This window comes from Rhinolophus hipposideros (genome assembly GCF_964194185.1).
Source record: "Rhinolophus hipposideros genome assembly, chromosome: 20".
Lineage (NCBI taxonomy): Eukaryota > Metazoa > Chordata > Mammalia > Chiroptera > Rhinolophidae > Rhinolophus > Rhinolophus hipposideros.
Genome location: NC_138066.1, coordinates 37,958,136 through 37,978,871, shown reverse-complemented (window position 1 = coordinate 37,978,871; position 20,736 = coordinate 37,958,136). Strand labels below are relative to the sequence as shown.

Here is a 20,736-nt window from a genome sequence, read left to right as displayed (position 1 = left end):
ACAGGACTTTATTGGGGAACAGTGTGTACTTCCAGGACCTTTTTCCAAGTCAAGTTGTTGTCCTTTCAGTCTTAGTTGTGGAGGGTGCCGTTCAGCTTCCAGTTGTTGTCCTTTCAGTCTTAGTTGTGGAGGGCGCAGCTCAGCTCCAGGTCCAGTTGCCGTTTTCTAGTTGCAGGGGGCGCAGCCCACCATCCCTTGTGGGAGTCGAACCGGCAACCTTGTGGTTGAGAGGACGCGCTCCAACCAACTGAGCCATCCGGGAGCTCAACAGCAGCTCAGCTCAAGGTGCCATGTTCAATCTTAGTTGCAGGGGGCGGAGCCCACCATCCCTTGTGGGACTCAAGGAATTGAACTGGCAACCTTGTGGTTGAGAGCCCACTGGCCCATGTGGGAATCGAACCGGCAGCCTTTGGAGTTAGGAGCATGGAGCTCTAACCGCCTGAGCCACTGGGCCGGCCCCGAAACATCTTTTTCTATTCAGAGATGTCTGGGAGCACGGTGAGTTGTTACCCTCTTAGTTCAGGCACACAAGGGAGTAGTAGAATTTGGGGGCATTTCTACGGGACTAGCAAATCTGTTTGAATCCCAGAATTTTTCATTATAAGCATCAGAACAACTAGAATCTGCAGAATACTTTAGAATTTTGGTTCTCTTTAAACTTTGAGCTCCTTGAAAAGAGGAATTGGGTTTTTATCCATATTTTACCTCCATCTCCATGGTAACAGGTATATAATAAGCACTCAGTAACTTCTAAATCCATTATTCATTTAAAATCCAAGGGAGGTTTGAAGCCCATCTTTTTTTTTTTTTTAAATGGTGGTAAAAAACACAACTTAAAATTACCATCTTAGCCAGTTTCAAAGTATACAGTTTAGTAGTGTTAAATTCACATTGTTGTGCAAAGCCCATCTGTACTGAATGGCTAGTACACTGTCTTCACCCTTCAAAACGGATGGAACCATATTCTATTGCAAACATTAAGGGCTGAGTTGTCTTATAAATGGCATTGTGCTGCTTTCTCTTATGTTGTTCTTTCTGTAATACCCACACGATTTGACCTAGAATTTATCCACATTTATGACATATCGAGGTAACTCATGACAGATTTTATTCCTTGTACCAAACCTTTGCCATAAAATAATCATTGAAGAAAGCCTTGTTGCTCTAGGAAAATAATAATGCCACCTTAGTATGGCATAGACTAATCACCACATAGAATTTCTAGGCTCACGGCTTTGTAAATTCTTTGTACTCAACTAGTTTATACTGTCAACTTTCAGTTCTCCTTTTTATTTGACTTTAGGGCTCTAACATTTTTAACATTTAAACTTGATCTCTTTGGGATTTTTTGGTTAATGTTTAAAATTATTTTGACCCATGCAAGGTTTTTATAGAGTGCCAGTTCTTGGGGCTACAGTGCAGATATCTTGTCACAGGATAGATTGGGGCATAGGGCATGCTGACTCTAGAACGAAATTATCTGTGGGAGGATAGAAAATTGTACTTTGTAAGGTGAGTTTGTTTTAGTACTTGAATTTTCCTTATTATTCAGCTTTTATTCTCCCTTAGTATTTATTAAAATATTTCAAAAGTTAAAAAATAAGAGTTTATATTGTGTGGGGAGGATAAGTGATTGCTAGTATTAAAAAAAAAAAAAGACCTATAGAAAATATATATTGACAGAGTGTCTGAAGGAAACAAAACAAAGAAAGGCCTGTTGATAAGAAATATTATGGATAATTGCTTATTGTAGAAGCAGAGGACATGTTTAATTTGAAATAGAGAGGCAGTGAACGTTAGTTGTATTTTGTGGCAATTGGACTGGATTTGGTTCTTGAAATTGTTTTGTAACTTTCTCGTGGCTTTGAAAAGGAATGGAATGTAGCTCAAAATCTGCCACATGTTTAGTCAATAATAGTTGTAGCCGGGAACTGAGCCTAAACTTCCTTTGTTACATTGTCTAAGAGCTACTTGATGATTTGGCTGATTTTCTTTTTTTTTTGGTCACAAACAAAAGTTCAGCCCCTGAGACAAAGGAATGGGGTCTGATATTATTTCATATCTTATTCTGTCTGTAAGGTTCAATCAATAAGACAATCAACAAATATTTATTGAGCTAATAATACATTCATTCTGGCTATACCGGCTATGAATATCATAAGCCATGGACAAATAGATAAGACATTTTTCCTTCCCTTTAGGATTATTTTCTAGTCTCCCAAGTCTTTTTTTTCTCTCTTTTTTTAAATTGGGGTATATTGGGGAACAGTGTTTCTCCAGGACCCATCAGCTCCAAGTCACCCTTCAGTCTAGTTATGGAGGGCGCAGCTCAGCTCTAAATCCAGTCATCGTTTTCAATCTTAGCTGCAGGGGGCGCAGCCCACGATCCCATGCGGGAATCAAACCAGCAACCCTGTTGTTCAGAGCGCATGCTCTAACCAACTGAGTCATCCAGCTGCCCTGGTTAGTCTCCCAAGCCTTGCTTTTTTTAACTACTATTGACCTTTGAAGGTTTCTTGAGGCCAGAAACCATGTTTTATACTTTTATGTATTTCCTTCCATGCTTTGAGTTAAGTATGTGATCATTCTGAATATTTGACAAATTGCTTCAAGTTCCTTTAGAGTAGGGATTCTCATTTATTTTTGTGTAAAACTACTTGGTGTAGGGTATGAAGGCATTGTTAGCAGCGTTGGGTAACAAAATCTAGGTTTGAGTTTGGTTCTGCCACGTAAGTAAAGGGACAGGTTACCATCACTGAATTATTCTTAGCAACAAATGGGAATTAAAATCTCCACCCGTCTTCTCAGAGTAGTTATTAGGATGAAGTAAATTAACATAAGTGAAATCACTTTATAAAAACTGTAAAATTCTTTATAAATGCTTATTGTTGTTGACACCTTTATCATATAGTGTATGTTTAGATATTTTAACTGAATTGGAGATAATGCATCTTTAGGTCTTAATCAGAAACATAAGTGTCATAAAAATCACAAAATAGAGAAGTCACTGTCTTGCTACTCTCTATTTCCCAGAATTTATAACATTAGTAGCCAATATGCTTAATAAGTGCTAGACATCTGACTCCCGGATCTGTGTTTTTAATGCTATTTGCGTTTTAGTTTTAGATCCCTAAACAGCTAATTTCTAGCTCATTAGGTACCGCCACTTCTGAGCCGGACTTACGGTATATGTAAAGAGCCTCAACCACTAAATAGTGATGTTGGGACAACTGGATAGCAACCCAGAAAAAAAAAGTTGGATCCCCACTGTCATACCCAAAATATATTCCTGGTGAATAAAATATTTAAATGTTAAAAAATGAAATCATCACATCATTGGCATGAACAATGGGGTCATTATTATTTTAAAAATAATCTTGGAATGAGGAAAACTTTTCTATTAACCCCAAACCCAGAAGCCATTAAAAAAAATAAATTTGACTGTATGTCATCATAAATAAAGTAAAAATAAATAACAATCTGGGGCAAATATCTGTAATGTCATTATACACAAAAGAAATTTCCTTCATGTGTTTATCAGTATGTAAAAGACAACCTAAATAGAAAAGAGGAAATGATATGAACACTTTACAGAAAAGCAATGCAAATGACCTTTAAGCATATGAAAATCTCAATCCTTCTCATAATAGAGGTATGCATTAAACTACGAGATACCAGTTTTCACTTGTTGGATTAGAAAAAGTAAAAAAATAAAAATAAAAAATTAGCCTGGTCAGATTTTGGGAAAAGAGGTACTTACATCATAGCCAGTGAGAATATAAACTGGTAAACCACTGTGGAGAACAATTTGGTTTACTTAAAGATTAAAATGCATGTATCCTCGAATCTAGCAATTCTGTTTCTAATTATCCTTAACTTGTAGTTAAAACACACAAAATAGTATGTGACTGAGGTTATTCATTATACCACTGATAACAAAAGATGGGAAACTCCACCATTTTCATTGATTCTAAGACTTTTTTCATATTTTAATAAAGGTAAACTCAGATGCATCTTATTAATGGCATTATAATTGGCAGAAAAAGCTGATAATTGCAAATAAGAGTAGATTAGGGAGGACCAGAGAAATGTAGCTCCCCCAAATCATTCTGGATTGTTAGAATGGCTTAGTTGTACTTTGAGCTGGTCTAGCCGAAGGAGCCTATAATGGCCTCTGTTTCTTTCTAATTAGATGAGCTTTGCAGTATTTATACAGTTGCCAAAGGCAAGCATAAATTTAGTAATTCATGTATCAAATATAGTAAGATACAGATTCTATAGAATCTCTGACCTTCTTAATAGAATTTAGTTAATTTAAACAAAAGATGCAGCTAAGTTAGTAAACAAAATTAGTCAGAACTGGCAGTCTGCAATAAGAGGTCTAGGTTTTATAGCAAGACTAGAAAGGGAAAGTGATTGGGGGAGAGGAAAAGGGGAAATGGTGAGCTCAGAGGCTATATAGACTACTTGTTTCTCAGTACAGAGATCGTCACATTTAAAGAATACATCAGAAGACATTAAATATATGTTAAATTCATGGCAAAATAACCAGAAAAGAAGTGGCAATTTTTTTCAAATTAAGATTTAGAATAGTTAAGTATAAAAGGCTATTTTATCATTCTAGTACCTTTTTTATTAAGAAAAGATAGAGTGAATCAGTTACAGAAGCAGATTGGACATTATCAAGGTAGATTAATTTAAAAGAGACACTCACTGGTGAAGAATTACATGGAATTAGTTGCACATTCGTTAAACAGTTATGTTCAAGAGACCATAATAAAGAGCATACATAACATTATAAGATACTACCCTTTTGTAAAATTTGCCATTTGTTTCAGGAGATAAGGAGGAAAAACCTTAAGAGTAAATACTATAATGGCTCAGGAGTAATGACTAGGGAAGACTTCACAGTAAAGTCTTAAGGAGGGAGGAATAATAGGCATCCCCAATACAAAGTGATTACATTTGGCAGAGTATGCATGACTGGTTGGATCAGAGAATTCCCATAGGGCAGTGGATTCCTCCCCCTTTTTGCTGCCTCCCCCACCCCCATTCCGGTTCAAGCCGTTGTTTTTCAGTCTAGTTGTGTAGGACACAGCTCCCTGGCCCATGCGGTATTATGAGCCTTGCGCTTCCCCCGCTGAGGCAGTTGGTCGCCAGGCGTTGGTCGGCTGCTCACAGCAGCTTATGGCAGCTCTCGCCGGCTTCCAGCCGCTCACACTGGCTGCCAGACACTCACGCTGGCCACCAGCCACTCATGGCAGCACACAGTAGCCCACGGCTACACACAGCAGCCCACGGTAGCTCTCGCCAACCTCCGGCTGCTCACAGCAGCCCAGCTCCAGGGAGAGCCACTGTTCACAATCTTAGTTGTAGGGGGTGGCGTAGCTCACTGGCCCATGTGGGAATCGAACTGGCGATCTTGGCATTAGGAGCACTGTGCTCCAACCACCTGAGTCACTGGGCTGGCACAGGGCAGTGGATTTTATACATTTTTTTTAAAGCATAAGAACCTCCCAAAATATATATGTATGTATATTTTTAAATTTTGAACCTTAATATATAAAAGCGAGAGGGAAACCACAGTTGTTTTGGTTGAAGTAGAGTTCTAGATCTCTAGAAGTAGCTTGGAAACCATAACGATAAGGCAGCAATGGGAAATTGGTTCAAATAAGCACATATCTAATACTTACTGAGTGTTTATTAAGTATTAAGCACTTAACAAATACCTCATTTAATTCTTACAAGTGTGAGATTATTGTGATTGGCATTTTGTAGAAGAAGAAACAGGTTTAGAGAAGTTTAGTAAATAAATTGACCAAGAATAAACAGCCAGTAAATGACAGTATCAGATTTCAAACCTTGGTCTTTCTGACTCCAAAACCAATGCTGTTAAGTATCACACTGAATGTGGAAGGCTTTAAGGCGGCTCCAATTTGGAACTATTTTGTAAGCCAGGAGCAGTTTTTGATCAGAGAAGAGACAGACTTTATAGCAAGAAATATTAAAGATAATTTAATCTAAAATTCATTTTACAGATGAAGAAATTTAGATTTAAGTTTCCAAAATGTCTTAGTACTGAAATCCAATCCAAAATTCTCTGATTTGTGTTCTGTTGTTCTTTTAATTATGCCAACCAGGATATTTGTGGTAGAAATTCAGTACTAGTCTGGTCAAAGAATGTCTGAAGGTGAAGGTGGAAAACCATTTAGAAAGTTGTCTGGGTATGAGTTGATATGGGCCTAGAATAGAGGGATAGCAGTAGAAATGGAATGGAAGGTACAAATATAAAGGATGATAAAAGAAATAAACTATAAAGCACAATGTAGTGAATTTAGGCATGTGCCTGACTAGCAAGCCCTTTTTCACTGGGTTTAGTGTTAATCCTTTGTAATAGCTAGCATTTAAGTGTTTACTGAGTGGTCTCTATGGTAGGTATCATTCTTATTCTACAGATGAGGAAACTGACATTCTGAGCAATAATACTCTGCCCTAGATCTTATAACAAATAAGTGTTAGAATAATGGTGCCAAAACCTATCTTTTAATCAATATGCTATAATGGATCTAAACTCTATATGGTGGCTCACTTCTGTGTCCTAGAAAGATAAGATGGTGGTGAGAAATGCAGGTACTACAGAATTGAAATATACAGTAGTTATTCTGGCCAAAAAAATGTATAGTTTTGAATGAGATTTTTTTAGTGCGCTTGAAGTAATCATATATATTCTTCATGATTAATATAAATTGGTATATATTCACTAGAAACTTGAAGCTAGATTGAGTGGTAAGAACCTTAGCCACATTTTTGGTATGATTGGTAATTAATTGGTCTCCAGAGAGAAAGAAAATGCTATAACATATCTCATACTATAATTTCCAATTTCCTCCCTTATTTTTTCTTATACTTTTTTTCTCTTCTATGGCATTTTAAATATTTTACCTTGTATAATTTGTGTTTATGTGTCTCTTAACTTTCATTAGATTATAAACCCCTAAATGATAATAATTGTTATTATTATCACATAATTACGTATCTCGATTGTTATTTTCCAAATTTTTTTTTATTCTGCATACATTTATTGAATCCTTAGAATGTGCCGGATCTGTTCTGTCTTAAAAGAGTTCAGGAATGAATAAGATATAGCTTCTGCCCTCCAGAGAGGTTCACGTCTAACAGGGAGACAAATGTAACAAATAAATGTAATGCAGTATAATGATATCATAATTGTTAAGTTAAAGGTACTATGGGGACTTAATAGAGAATTGAACACTTAGAATTTCAATTTATTTCTTGAATGATTTAACAAGTGAAAGATCTCACATTGTGAGAATCAGGAAGCAAGCAAGTACATCACGTCTACCCAATTTTGTTAGTAGATATATGGAATCTCATTCTTCCAGAAGAAGCACTGGTATTTTAAAGTAGGACCAAATTTTAAACATAACATAAAATAAAAAGTGTGTTTTACAAGAAATCTATTTTATTAAAGAAAAAAACTTTTAATAATGTCATTAAAAATGGCTGCCAAAATTTGAGAAAACGGGTTACACATTTAGAAAAGAGAACAAAATAATATCTCTTTCATGTATAAATGTAGTTTTAAATTTAGTCTTTTGTCTCTCACTGAATCTTCCCAAACCTGTGAAGTAGATAGCTACCAAATGAGAGTTACAGAAAAAATCCAGTGGGCGCTCAGACAGCAGGAGCAAAGAACATAGACTTTGGAGTAGGATTTGCAAACTGGGATACCTGTTAGGGCCAGGTGGTAACAAATCCATTTAAATCCCACCAAGTGTGAGATGATAGGAAGTAGTGAGAGCTAGCTCCTGCTCATGTGTGCCATGTAGGAATAGTCTCAGGTGTTGTCAGAGCTTCGGAACTTTTTAAAAGAAAGCAGAAATCCAGATTTTTGTGTGAAATTTCCTAATTGGTAAATGTTGGCTCAAAGTTTAAAATAATCTGGGATAAACAAAACAAAACATATGTTTGACCCACGGGTTACTACTTTGTGACCTCATTTGAAATTTGACCTGGGTTTAAATTTGAGCTCTGCAGCTAATAAGCAGTGTGACCTTGCTATAACAGTATACCCTTATTTTAAAAGATTGAGAGGTGGTTTGGGGAATTAAACATGATGGTATATATAAGTTTTCTATATACTATCTCAGTTTCCTCGCCAACATGTAGAGTGGGAGATAATGCCACTTAATAGATTGAGAAATTTAAGTGTTTATCCATGATGAAACCACTAAAGATTGGAGGAGCTGTTTAATAGCATAAGTCTTCTGACTTCTACTTCAGTGCTTTTTCTATTAAGACTTACAGTTCTCAACCTTTAGTGAGCAGCAGAATCATCACCATGGGTACTTCTTAAAAATGTAGATTGTCAACCACAATTCAGCAGGTTTGGGGTGGGATTTAAGGAATTAACATTTTAAGCAAGCTCCCGAAATAATGTGCTTTGGAATGTATGAATAAAATAGGCTTCTAAGAAAATTACCTTCATTCTACCAAGTAGGGTTGACAGTTGATTCTTTTACTCATCCAAAATGTATTAGTGGGTTTTGGTCTGAATTAGTATAACACTATTTAATTTTCTTTATGATCACATCCTTGGCCTGATTTACATTGTTTCCTATCTTGTTACATATGGACTTCTTGCCTTAGGTTAATTTGTATGATTAAAATGAAAATGGTTTATGTACAGACTGATTTCTTAGGCAAGAAAGTGGAGTGTTCTTTAAAAATGAGCAATATGGGTGTATATAACGTGTTTCCCTGAAAATAAGACCTAGCCGGACAATCAGCTCTAATGTATCTTTTTTCTTTTTTAATTGGGGAATATTGGGGAGTACAGTATAGTCCCGGTATTATTTTACTATAATATAAGACCAGGTCTTATGCAATATAATATAATGTAATGTAATATAATAAAATATAATATAATGTAATACGATACCTGGTTTCATATTAATGTTTGCTCCAAAAGACGCATTAGAGCTGATTGTCTGACTAGGTCTTATTTTTGGAGAAGTACGGTAGTGATAGTGATTCCTTTGTAAGAAGAATAGACCAATCAGGTGGAAATAGTTAAAAATATAAAAATTCACTAGTTAACCAATATTTGATAAATGGGAACTAAGATGAGACAAAAGTGCTTTCAAAACTGTTTGGAATCATAGACTGTAGAACTGGAAAGGAAAATTTCTAGAGATGACCTAAGATCTCTGTGCTCTTAGCAGAGACTTCAAAAGAAATAAGGGGATAGTTGAGTAATTTCAATCTACGTGGCTTTCCGAATTTACTCTGACATTCCATGTGGACTTCGTCTATTACAATTTGACATACCATGGCTTAATACTTTCTATTTAGTACAGATACATAGCGTGTTTCCCTGAAAATAAAACCGAGTCTTCTATTAATTTTTGCTCCAAAAGGCACATTAAGGCTTATGTTCAGGGGATGTCATCCTGAAAAATCATGCTAGGGCTTATTTCCCTGTTAGGTCTTATTTTCAGGGAAACTGGGTAGGTGCTGTTGTCTTCCTTCAGGTGATGATAATAGTAAGCATTTTGACAGTATTTAATTGATTCAGTTTTGCTTAGGCTAAATTAATTTTCTTAGATGATTTGTACTATATGTTTAATTTGGACACGTCTAGCTAAAATTATTCTTTAAGTTCATTCTTTTGGCTTTGATTTAGTATTTGTGTAACATTGCTTTTTAAACTCAGCAGTTACACATTTTGGGAAGGGGGTTGGAGGGCAAGGTGAAAAGAGTGAAGGCATTAAGAAGTACAAATTAGGGGGTGGCCGGTTGGCTTAGTTGGTTAGAGCACGGTGCTCTTAACAACAAGGTTGCCGGTTCAATCCCCACATGGGCCAGCGTGAGCTGCACCCTCCACAACTAGATTGAAACAACTACTTGACTTGGAGCTAATGGGTCCTGGAAAAACACACTTAAAATAAATGAAAGTTAAAAAAAAAAGTAGAAGTACAAATTAGTAGTTATAAAATAGTCGTGGGGATGTAAAGTAAAGCATAGGGAATATAATCAGTGATATGGTAATAACTGCGTGTAGTGCCAGGTGGGTACTAGACTAGACTACGTCTTAAATTATGTAAATAAATAACCATTGCTATACACCTGAAATTAATATAAAATAATACTGAATGTCAGTATTAAAATACTATAATTGAAAAATTTTCAACTGTAATTGAAAAACTTTAAAAAGGGAGAAGGTGAAGGGAAATAAAAGGTTCAAATTTCCAGGTATAAGACAAATAAGCCATGGGGATGTAACGTACAGCATAGTGAATATAGTCGATAATATTGTAATAGTATGGTATGGTGTCAGATGGTTGCTGGACTTACCATAGTGATCACTTAGGTATATAAATGTTGAATAACTATTGTGTACACCAGAAATATAATAGTGTATGATATCTACATTTCAATAAAAATCTTTTAAAAATAGTTACTCATTTTGTTAATAGAATGATTTAGGAAAGATTTGGGGATGATACTTTGGTTATTGATCTGGATAATAATTTCCTTCATCTCTCAATTGGGTTGCTTCATCATCACCAAATTGTAGGTAAAACATTAGAATTTATCACAGCTTCTGGTTTTGAGTATCTTTCATTTTAAGGTATTTATTTTCCAATATGCCAAATTTGGAAGTGAAAGGAAAACAAATTGATTTTTTAATTTTCTGAAGCCTTAAGGAGATGATTTCATTAGAGTTTAACAACATCCTCTAAAGTGAGTTATGTTTTTCAAAGTGTCTTCTCTTTGTTATCTCTTTTGATCTCCATGACAGTCCTGAAAGTGAGGATAATACCTCCATTTTGCAGGAAAGGCTGCTTAACTGGAGCACTGAAATTTTGTATCCCAGCTTTTTTAAGGACTACTTAGAAATATATACTGGGGGTGCCAAAAAATGTATACAAATGGACAGTTTGGTCAACATTGCTCAAGCAGTAGTTCGCGTAATCAGAAGTGTCTGGACACTGATGGTAACCACTTTGAGCAACTTTTGTAACTGCAGAAGTCAAACGTGACTTGTGTTCATCTTTTGTTATCGTTGTATATTGAGTATTACAATTTTAATACAGTTTTCCTTTCTTAAAATGTGTATACTTCTTTTGGCACCCTCTGTAGAAAGAAAATAATTTAAAATGAATTGGGAAGAGGATTAATGTGGAAAGTAAAGGAGGAGCAGTTTAAATGAAGCTGGAAACTCTTTTTTGGGTTATAGATTGATCCTGGTCTCGTAAAAAATTCTTTGTTGTTATGGAAAACTGAACCAATAGTAAGACAATACAATACTAAAAAGGCATTGGATTGTTGGATTATTACACTACTACAGAGCTGGCTACTACCTACTTAACTCCCCCAAATATTTTCTGCTCAAATATTTTCCGTTCTTCAAACCTAAGAATTGAAGGGAACCTTAGAGACCATTAAGTCTATCTAACTCCTTAAACATTTGATGCCTGCTTCTCCATGATTGCTTGCCAATGAGTGACCATAGATAAAACATACTGAACGAAGCCTCTAATGAACAGTAATACAAAACTCAAATACTTCTTTATAATAGCTTGCATATTTTTTTGAGATATGGAGACCTGTATAATATAGCCATATGTCTATTTGATAAAATAATTCCTTAATTACAAGACAATTAATGATAAATCATCAATATCTTGTAGCATTAAGCAGAAAATACCAGAATGCCTAAATATTTACACCTGAAGAAGTTTGAGACCCATTATGAATATGTTCATTATCTTGAGACAACAAATGCTTTTTACTTAAATGCTGCTCTATGCTAGATAGATACAGTGTCAGTTATGCAGGATACAAACATAAGTAAAACTCAGGGCACAAAAGTGTTTCCCAACTGTTTTTTGGTTTTTTTTTTTTTTGATAAGATCCTTTTTGACCTAACAGTTTTTTCCCCTCTCCCCTAAGTCTCTTGTTTTGGGTTATTTTATCTGAAATTGTATTAAATTTGTTTTCCCATTTAAAAAATAAATTGATGTTAGCATAGTATTTAGCATGAGACAGCCTTTAGTGAGTCGATATAATTTTTAGCCCAAGCAGTCTTATCTAGAATAAAAGTATAATTTCCTTTAGGTGATTTTTAATTTTATTTTGTTTTTAATTGAAAGTGCCTCCTGAATTCCCTTTATTACTCTCCTTAGGCTTGAATATCTCATGTTGTCCCTGAATGAGATACCCTTTCCAGGCTTAATTGACATTCTTATTCTATAACACTTCTACTAAATAAAGCCTTTTTGCCCCTTTTTCTGTCTCCATTTATTAATATATTTAGATGATTAAAATTGAACTATTTTATCCTAGAAAGCCACCTTTGGTACTGTGTAAAGATGGAAGGATGGAGATTCCTTTAGGTCACAGTTAAACGTCTGTATCCTTAGAAAACATACTTGAAAATCAAAGTAATGTGGTTGTTGTATAGATCACTAAACAGGCTGTGGCAAGAATATAGTCTGTTTTTGTAGTATTGGAGAACTTGAATTCTGCTTTGAGTAGGAAGTCCTTTTTTTTCTTTTTTTTTTTTTTTTTAGATTTTATTGGTGAAGGGGAACAGTGTGTATTTCCAGGACTTTTTTCCAAGTCAAGTTGTTGTCCTTTCATTCTTAGTTGTGGAGGGCACAGCTCAGCTCCAGGTCCAGTTGCCATTGCTAGTTGCAGGGGGCGCAGCCCACCATCCCTTGCGGGAGTCGAAACTGGCAACCTTGTGGTTGAGAGGAACTGCTCCAACCAACTGAGCCATCTGGGAGCTCAGGAACAGCTCAGCTCAAGGTGCCGTGTTCAATCTTAGTTGCAAGTGTCGGAGCCCACCATCCCTTGCGGGACTCGAGGAATTGAACTGGCAACCTTGTGGTTGAGAGCCCACTGGCCCATGTGGGAATCGAACCGGCAGCCTTCGGAGTTAGGAGCATGGAGCTCTAACGCCTGAGCCGCCGGGCCGGCCCCCCCCTTTTTTTTTTAAACATAGAAACTCTGTAGGGAATAATTAATGTGCTTGGTTTCCAGTTAGTGTTTCCTGAGAGGTAGCATATGTCATGTTACAATTACTAAGAAAAAATATCTAAATAATGCTAAAAGTAATCATTGTTTTTTATGCTACTGAAGACTCAATTTCAGGAGAAATTTGCAAAACTGAAGCTTTGATTTGGAAATAGATGTACCTTTTTTTACTCAATAAGTGTTTCTCAAAGTTGTATGTAATCACCATTTTAATAAATAAAATTATATTTGAATGCACTAACATAGCTTACTATAGAGACCTATTTTGGATGGTTTGGCAAATCAAAATAGTTACCATCCTAATTTTCTATTATTCTTGATTTTCACATATGTATTTGAGTTGTTTAAAGTAAGAAATAAATAGATTTAAAGTTGTCAGGTCAGAAACTTGGCCTTTTTATCAGTTTAATTGCCTGTTGGAAGTAGATTTTGTGACTTTTTGGTGGGTTTCATTTTTGATGCTTTTACTTCTACTTTATTAGGGTTAGTCTTTAAAAACAATTTTAGACATCTTTAAAAGATGACTTTAAACATTTTAAAGCTTTTGAACCATACATGCATTGGCTCCAGAAATGTTCTGTTTCCCCCCAACTCATGCCAGAAGTTTAAATTGGTAAGATTATTTTTCCTCATTATAGATAATTCATAGGATGTAGGACTTTGTTTTGATCACTGCCATATGCCCAATGCCTTCCGACAGTGTCTGGTATGTAGTAGCAACTCAATAATAAGTATTTGTAGTACATATTTGTTGTTGAATGAATCTCACTAAGGGGAAAGGCAGCAGAGATAAATTGTGTTCTTACATCTGTTGACTCTCTGACCAGTCAGTGTTTAATGACTTTGGAAGCTTCTTTTCAAATTTAATTCTGTAGGGAAGTCATGTGCCTTCTGTTTCTGAAGTGTACCTGATTACCAGATTTTGGTTGTCCTTCAGTATTTTTTCCCCCAATTGTTCTATTCCTAGATTTTGTCTCTTTAAAAATAGCATTTCTCAAAAGCAGATATTTTCTCACAATCCAGTTCTTTGGACCAATTTTGTAGGTTGATAATCCTTAACTGTTTTAAAATCATAAGTGATTCATGAGGGATTGTTCTCAGAAACAGGGTGGCTATAAGCAATCAATGGATTTTTGTATTTGGCCTTATTCTCAGTTATGATAAGTCATAATGTCATCACATTTTAGCAAGAGATACATATATGAACATTTTAGCTTTTTTTTTGGTCATTATAGAAGTAAAACTGCCTTTTCAAATATAGAAAGTACAATTCTAGTTGGTCAGTGAAACATCATTTAAAGTTTTTTCCTCTTCAAAAACTTTATTGAGGTAAAATTGACATACAACAAAAAGTTGTTAATTTAATGGATTTTAAGAAATATTTGCCCCCTTTAAAAGAAACCAAGAAATAGGAAACCAAGAAATAGTTCAATTTATTTTAAAAAGAAGTTCAGTTTTCTAGAGAAATATTCTCTAGAAATATTCTGTTGGTACCTACCTTTTGGAAATTCATCACTGTAAATTGTTACTCAAGGGTTCCACAGTTGTGGTCTTTATGACAGAATTTATGATCGATCACAACTTAATAAATTGATGGGAATTTTTTTCTTTTTTAATGCTGCAACCTCTTCCTGTATATACTGTTCTGTGTCTTTTCCCACTGGGATTTTTCCCCTGGTCTGGAACTTCTTTACTAATGGAAAGAAATTACTACTTGGCCTGGGCAGTAATGTCACCTACAAACTGTTTTTAAAGCCAAACTGTTTATTTTCTGTGAGTTACCTCTAAGTAGACTAACTGTAAACGTGACAACCCTTTTGATGCCACTTTTTCTGGAGTTCCTGGTCTCTTTCAAAGCGTGGCTTTGTTGTGTGCAGAACGAAAGATGTCCATGGGCCTGGGAAGACTTCATTAAAAGAAAACGAAGTTCTAAAAAAAGCTAATTCAGAAATTTTATTCATTCATAACAGACCTCAAGTGCATATAGTTTTCCAAGCACTGAAGATCCAAGGTTATTTTCCAGACCTTTTACTGGTTATATATTTTTTAGTAAGGTCTTGATGACTCCCCTTCTGCCCCTCAAATCTTCTTAGAGTGAAGCAAATAAACTTGATCATTGTCCAGTTGATCTGTCTTGGATGTTATTTCTTTAAGGAAAAGTCCCCCCTAGGGCCCTAAATGCCTATTTACCAGAAGTTGTTAAATGAGAGATTGGAAGCTAGAGCTAGTTCTCTCACTTAAAACTAATACCTTCCCCTACCACTGCATTATTAAAAAGGAGGTTGTTCGTGTTCTCAAGTAGCAGTACAAAAATCTCACACCCTGGTCCGTCCAGTATGAAAATAACTGCTGGAGCAGGAACTGTCCTTTCTCTGTCCCCAGCTGAAATCGGGGGAGGGACAAAGCCCAATTGTTACTTTACCCCATCCTGTCTGCCTGCTAGAAGGCCTGTTTCCTACCCTAATGGTTTCTGCCTAACAAATGGTGTTTCTTTTTTACAGCATTATGATCCTGGACTTGTTGTGGTGATGGTAAACTTAGCAGTGGTAATTTTTTATTTTCAGACTGAATTACTCCTTTTGTCATCAGTGCACCAATATGTTAGGCTTACTTTCTCTGTTGTAGCCTTCATCCTTCTGCTTGGTCTTTTTCATTTTCCTTTCCTTTCCTTATGCAACTTGTCTGATCCTTGTTCATTAAAGGGTAATGTTAAGAAGGGATGTATCTATTTGTGTTAGAACTGCCAAAAAAAATCAGTTAAAACATTAAATTCTAATACTGTCAAAAACTTGATTTCCCCACAATGTAATGGGCACTAGCACTTGCTACTGCAATTTATAAATAAATTAAAACAAACTTTGACTGCCTTAGAAGGCAAAAGTACTAATGCAGAGTTTATAAACAGGGGTTTACAGAGGTAATGAATTTGTACCAAAACTTTCTAGATTCTTGCATGACAAATTCAGATAGACCAAAAAAGAACCAAAAAAAATAAATAAATTCCGTTGTCATTTTTTTTTCCAATTCTTTCATTGGACCGTTTGTTTTTACCAGTAAATCCCTGATTGAGACGTTATGAAAGTGATATTGCACCTAGGAAGTCATTTTTATAACCTGTCTTAATTTGGTCCTTTTGCTAAAGATTGCAGTCACTGCTTATTTATTATACCATTGGGCATAAGGTAGTAATTCATTTCCATTGTCACTGGCAGTCTTTGATAGTATCTAAGAGAAGGCTGTATTTTAGAACTTTTTTTCCTTTTTCTGGCATGAGATGTTCTTTATTTACTTAAACATTTTTTTCACTATGGTAATTATTCCTAATTATCTCCTTATTTATTGTTTAAAAAATCATGGGATATTGGTGATAAGTATTAATAGTTAAGCTTCTGAATTTGATTTTCATTATTTTTTAAAGATAAAAAGTAATCCCACAAATGCAGAGCAACTGAGTACAAATGGTTGCTGGTCACTTTGAAAACAGTTTCTTTTTTCGCCAGGACCAAACCTAGTCATGATCATGGCATTTATTATTATTTTTTTTTAATTTGGTTTTGATAACACTTCACATTTAGCCTGACAAAACTCAACTTTTAGCCCAAAGGTATAATATATACGTGTGTATAACAAAAACAAAAAACAAAAAAGCAGTTGTTTACACCAGCCTGAGTGAAACGATGAGGGAAGTAAACATTGTGTTTTTTCACTAAAGGTGTACAACGGATAAGGTAAGTCCTCTTTTCAGTGGGCTTACATCACAATAAACAGCGCAAGTTGTGATGTAAAACAGCTGTGGTAGTAAAGTGCTTGTCTGCCCCATTTTGCTTTGTTTGGCTGGTTATGAGTGGATTAAATATACATTTTAAAAAATCTCCAGCATAGATTGATTAGTTTAAAGTCAATTTTCTTCGCAACTAGTCCTTTTCACAGCTTACCGATTGTCATAGCCAGTGTTAAATCCACTCTGGAAAATGGGATCTCCGGGCACCAGTTCAAAGAACTATTCTTTATTCTTAAGGGCAACTAACTTGCTCTTTATTTGAATTTTTCATAGCCCCGTTTAACTGTAAAGCATCTTTTAAAAAACCAAAAAAATAAACATACTGAATTGCAATTACAGGGTTTTCCTGTATCATGTTTGAAACTGCTTTTTTGATTTAAGCATGTCAGTTTTAAAAGTGTGTGTGGGAGGATGTCAGTGGACAGTAAGTGTGAACTGATTCTTGGTGAAAAGTTATTTTAAACCTCCTGGTGCCATTGTTTAGAAGTGCTTTGCATTACTTATTTAATTTTGCCATAGTAATCTGGAATTATCCTCAACTGGAAGGTCAATCAAAGTGGTTAGTCGGGCTTAAACTAGAAGAGGTAGGTTTGGTTGTAAGCTGTGAGAATGGCTTGTGTTTGGTTCACTGTAGCTTTCTGGTCTCTGCACTCCAAGGCAAGATCTCTAACCACCCAAACCCAATGTGTAAAGTGAGTTGTTGGCTTAGCTTTGCAGCTTACCTTGATTATGTGTTCCTGTTACAGGGAGAACAGATCCCATTCCAATTGTTGTCAAGTATGATGTCATGGGCATGGGTCGCATGGAAATGGAGGTAAATCGATCTCCTTAGCTCACTTGTTTTATCAGATATTTAAAATTGATATTAAATCCAGATTTAGATGCCAATGCAAGAATACATTTATTAGATAGGAGGTAATTTTAATATTTTTCTTTGGAAAGTTTACATTTATTTTACATTTTTATTTAGTGTTGCCTTTCAGGTGGGTAGGTGGCAAATAATAAGCCTCTTTTAAAGAAGTTGAGTGCTTTGCCCAGGGTTGTGCCATAAGGCAAGTTCAGACTTACACCCAGACCCTGGTGGTCCTTTCAGTAGCTGGGTACAGCTGTCATGTGTGGTATCTTCTTTTTATTGCCTAAAATCTTTTCTCCGTTTACTTCTCATTCTTTAGCAATGAACATTGAGTTCAAGTCTGTTATCAAAAACTGTGCCTGTTGGGAAGCACCAATGTGAAAGGATTAATGGATTATTTTGCATGCTATTTTTTCTGTGGGGTGACAATAAAGCAAGAAGTTGCTGAGCAAAATACAGTTTTTTATTTTCATACAATACTGTAGTTGTGCAAATGACTTTTTTAAATAGCTAATTTGGGGCACTTTAGTAATTAAGACTAATTCTATCTATTTTTGTTAAGCTCGATTATGCCGAAGATGCTACCGAACGGCGCCGTGTCCTAGAAGTGGAGAAAGAAGACACAGAAGAATTGAGACAGAAGTACAAGGTACTTAATTGAAGCCTTTCTTGCATGTGGGGTACTCACCCTGAAAGACAGAATCATTTTTGGTGAAAAGGATCTCTGTTAATGACTGCATTTGTTTGACATTTGGTGGTGATTAGTAGTAGCTCTCAACTTTCCATTACTTTTCCTATTACCTCTAAAAACTATAGAGATAATACCCACATTTTAAGCCTGCTGGGAAGATTGCATTAGTGTTTGAAAACAATGCCTGGTACATAGTTGGTAGTAATAGCAGTAAAAATTATTAATTTAAGATTCCTTTGAGAGCTTGATACCTATTGATGAGCCTTTTTTTTTTTTTTTAAGATTTTATTGGGGTAGGGGAACAGGACTTTATTGGGGAACAGTGTGTACTTCTGGGACTTTTCCAAGTCAAATTGTTGTCCCCCCAATCTTAGTTATGGAGGGCGCAGCCCAGCTCCAGGTCCAGTTGCAGCTGCCAGTTGCAGGGGGCGCAGTCTACCATACCCTGCGGGAGTCAAACCGGCAACCTTGCAGTTGAGAGGACGCACTCCAACCAACTGAGCCATCCGGGAGTTCAGTGGTGTCTCAGCTCAAGGTGCTGTGTTCACTCTTAGTTGCAGGGAGCGCAGCCCACCATCCCTTGTGGGAGTCGAGGAGTCGAAACGACAGCCTTGTGGCTGAGAGCCCCGCGATCCAACCAACTGAGCCATCTGGCCACCTGGGAGCTGAGCGGCAGCTCATTGACTTCACTCTAGTTGCAGAGGGCGCTGTGCGTTGGCCGATGTGGGAATCGAACCGGCAGCCCTGCTGCCCAGAGCCGGCGCTCCAACCAACTGAGCCACCCATCCACTCCAGCTTTTTTTTTTTTTTTTTTTTTTTGATAAGCCTTTTTTAATGGATGAGGTGTTTTAGAGGACCTGAGTATTTTCCTTTTTAAGGGCTAAGTTATAGAAAACTGCATCTTAGAACATGCTACGATTTAGCTTTCAAAAAGACTGACCAGGGAACATGTTTTTCAAGATTCAATCTGTACCATAAAATAGGTAAATTTGAAAATGAGAAACAGGCTTAGCTAAGATTATCATATAGAAACTGATTTGGTCATGATACTTAAAAGTGGGAAGAGAGAAAAGGGATTTATTTTTTAAAATCTGTTCTACCAAACTACATAAAGCTGACAGAACTAAAAGGAGAAATATTACAGCCATCACAATAGTGGGAGATTTTAGTATACCTCTCATAGAATGTGGTAGAAGAAGTAGAGGAAATATATTGGCAAGGATATTTTAGAAGATTTCAACAACACAATTAAGAAATTTCACCTAATGGTTATATAGAACTATGCACCCAATCACTTTGAAAATAAAAAAATTCAAACATATATGGAGCATTTGTTTAAACAAAAGTTTTTATTATGTTCTTGTGTTATAAATAAAGTACCATCAAATTTCAAAGAACTGAAATCAAGTTATCAAGCCACAAAGCAATCAATAAAAAGATAATAGAAAAATTCCTATGTTTGGAAATTATGAAATATATTTTTACATAACCTATCAATAAAAGAAGAAATCACAATGGTAATTGGAACATATTTTGGACTGAAAGATTAAAAACACCACATGTCAAAACTTGTAGGATAAGCTAAAGCAATGTGATTTTTGATAACAAATACATATCCTTAATGGTTATGTTAGAAAAAAAGAATGGCAGGAGATGAATGAAGTAAAAATTCCTCTCAGGAAGTTAAAAGAGAATAGCAAAATAAACCCAAAGAATATAAGGGAAAGAATAATAAAGATAAGAACGGAAATGAATGAAACAACGAACAAACATACAACACAGCCAAGTGTTCTTGTGATATTAAGAAAGAAGATAGAAAATCAATATCAATAATGAAAAAAGAGGACATCATTTCAGATGCAGCAGGCACTAAAATATAACTTTATTCCATTGAATGTAAAAATTAGATTTAAGTGGACAAATTCCTAAAAAATATAACTGAAAATGAAATTGGTATTTAAAGCAATAATAAAAAATAATTCCAGTAATCCAGGTTGATTCCTCTGATCTTTATAGTAACTGACCATTTTACCCAGAGGTGAGTCAGAAAGAAACAAAGTGAAAAGTAGGCTCAGGCCCTAAAGTGTATATTTTGATCTCTCCTATAGCTTTTATACCTTTACCCAATAGAGACAGTGAGGCCTAGGGCAGTGACAAGAGACAGAGAAAAACTGATCAGTCTGGCATGCTTGCTGGTTTACACAATACCTCTCACAGCTCTGTATGTCATTGGTTGGTGAACAGATTGCTACAGAGGCCTCAACTAAATCTTTTAACTTTTGAAACTGCTGTCAGGAAGATGTGCAGCATGAAATACCCAACGTCTGACTCATTAAAAAAAAGAAG

At 35.7% G+C, this 20,736-nt stretch overlaps 1 protein-coding gene across 7 annotated transcripts in view; it reads left to right on the top strand.

The window, feature by feature from the left end:
* The window catches only part of GPATCH8 (G-patch domain containing 8), a 79,277-nt gene that overhangs the window by 28,881 nt on the left and 29,660 nt on the right, over positions 1-20,736 (top strand). For 4 of the 7 annotated variants that reach the window (XM_081027486.1, XM_081027485.1, XM_081027489.1 and 1 more), the window contains 2 exons: positions 17,593-17,660; positions 18,262-18,348. In XM_081027486.1, coding sequence (XP_080883612.1) covers positions 17,593-17,660; positions 18,262-18,348 — 155 coding nt within the window. Of the gene's footprint in view, positions 1-15,566; positions 15,612-17,592; positions 17,661-18,261; positions 18,349-20,736 lie in introns of all 7 variants that reach the window. The other 3 variants (XM_081027488.1, XM_081027487.1, XM_081027491.1) reach the window with 1 other exon arrangement.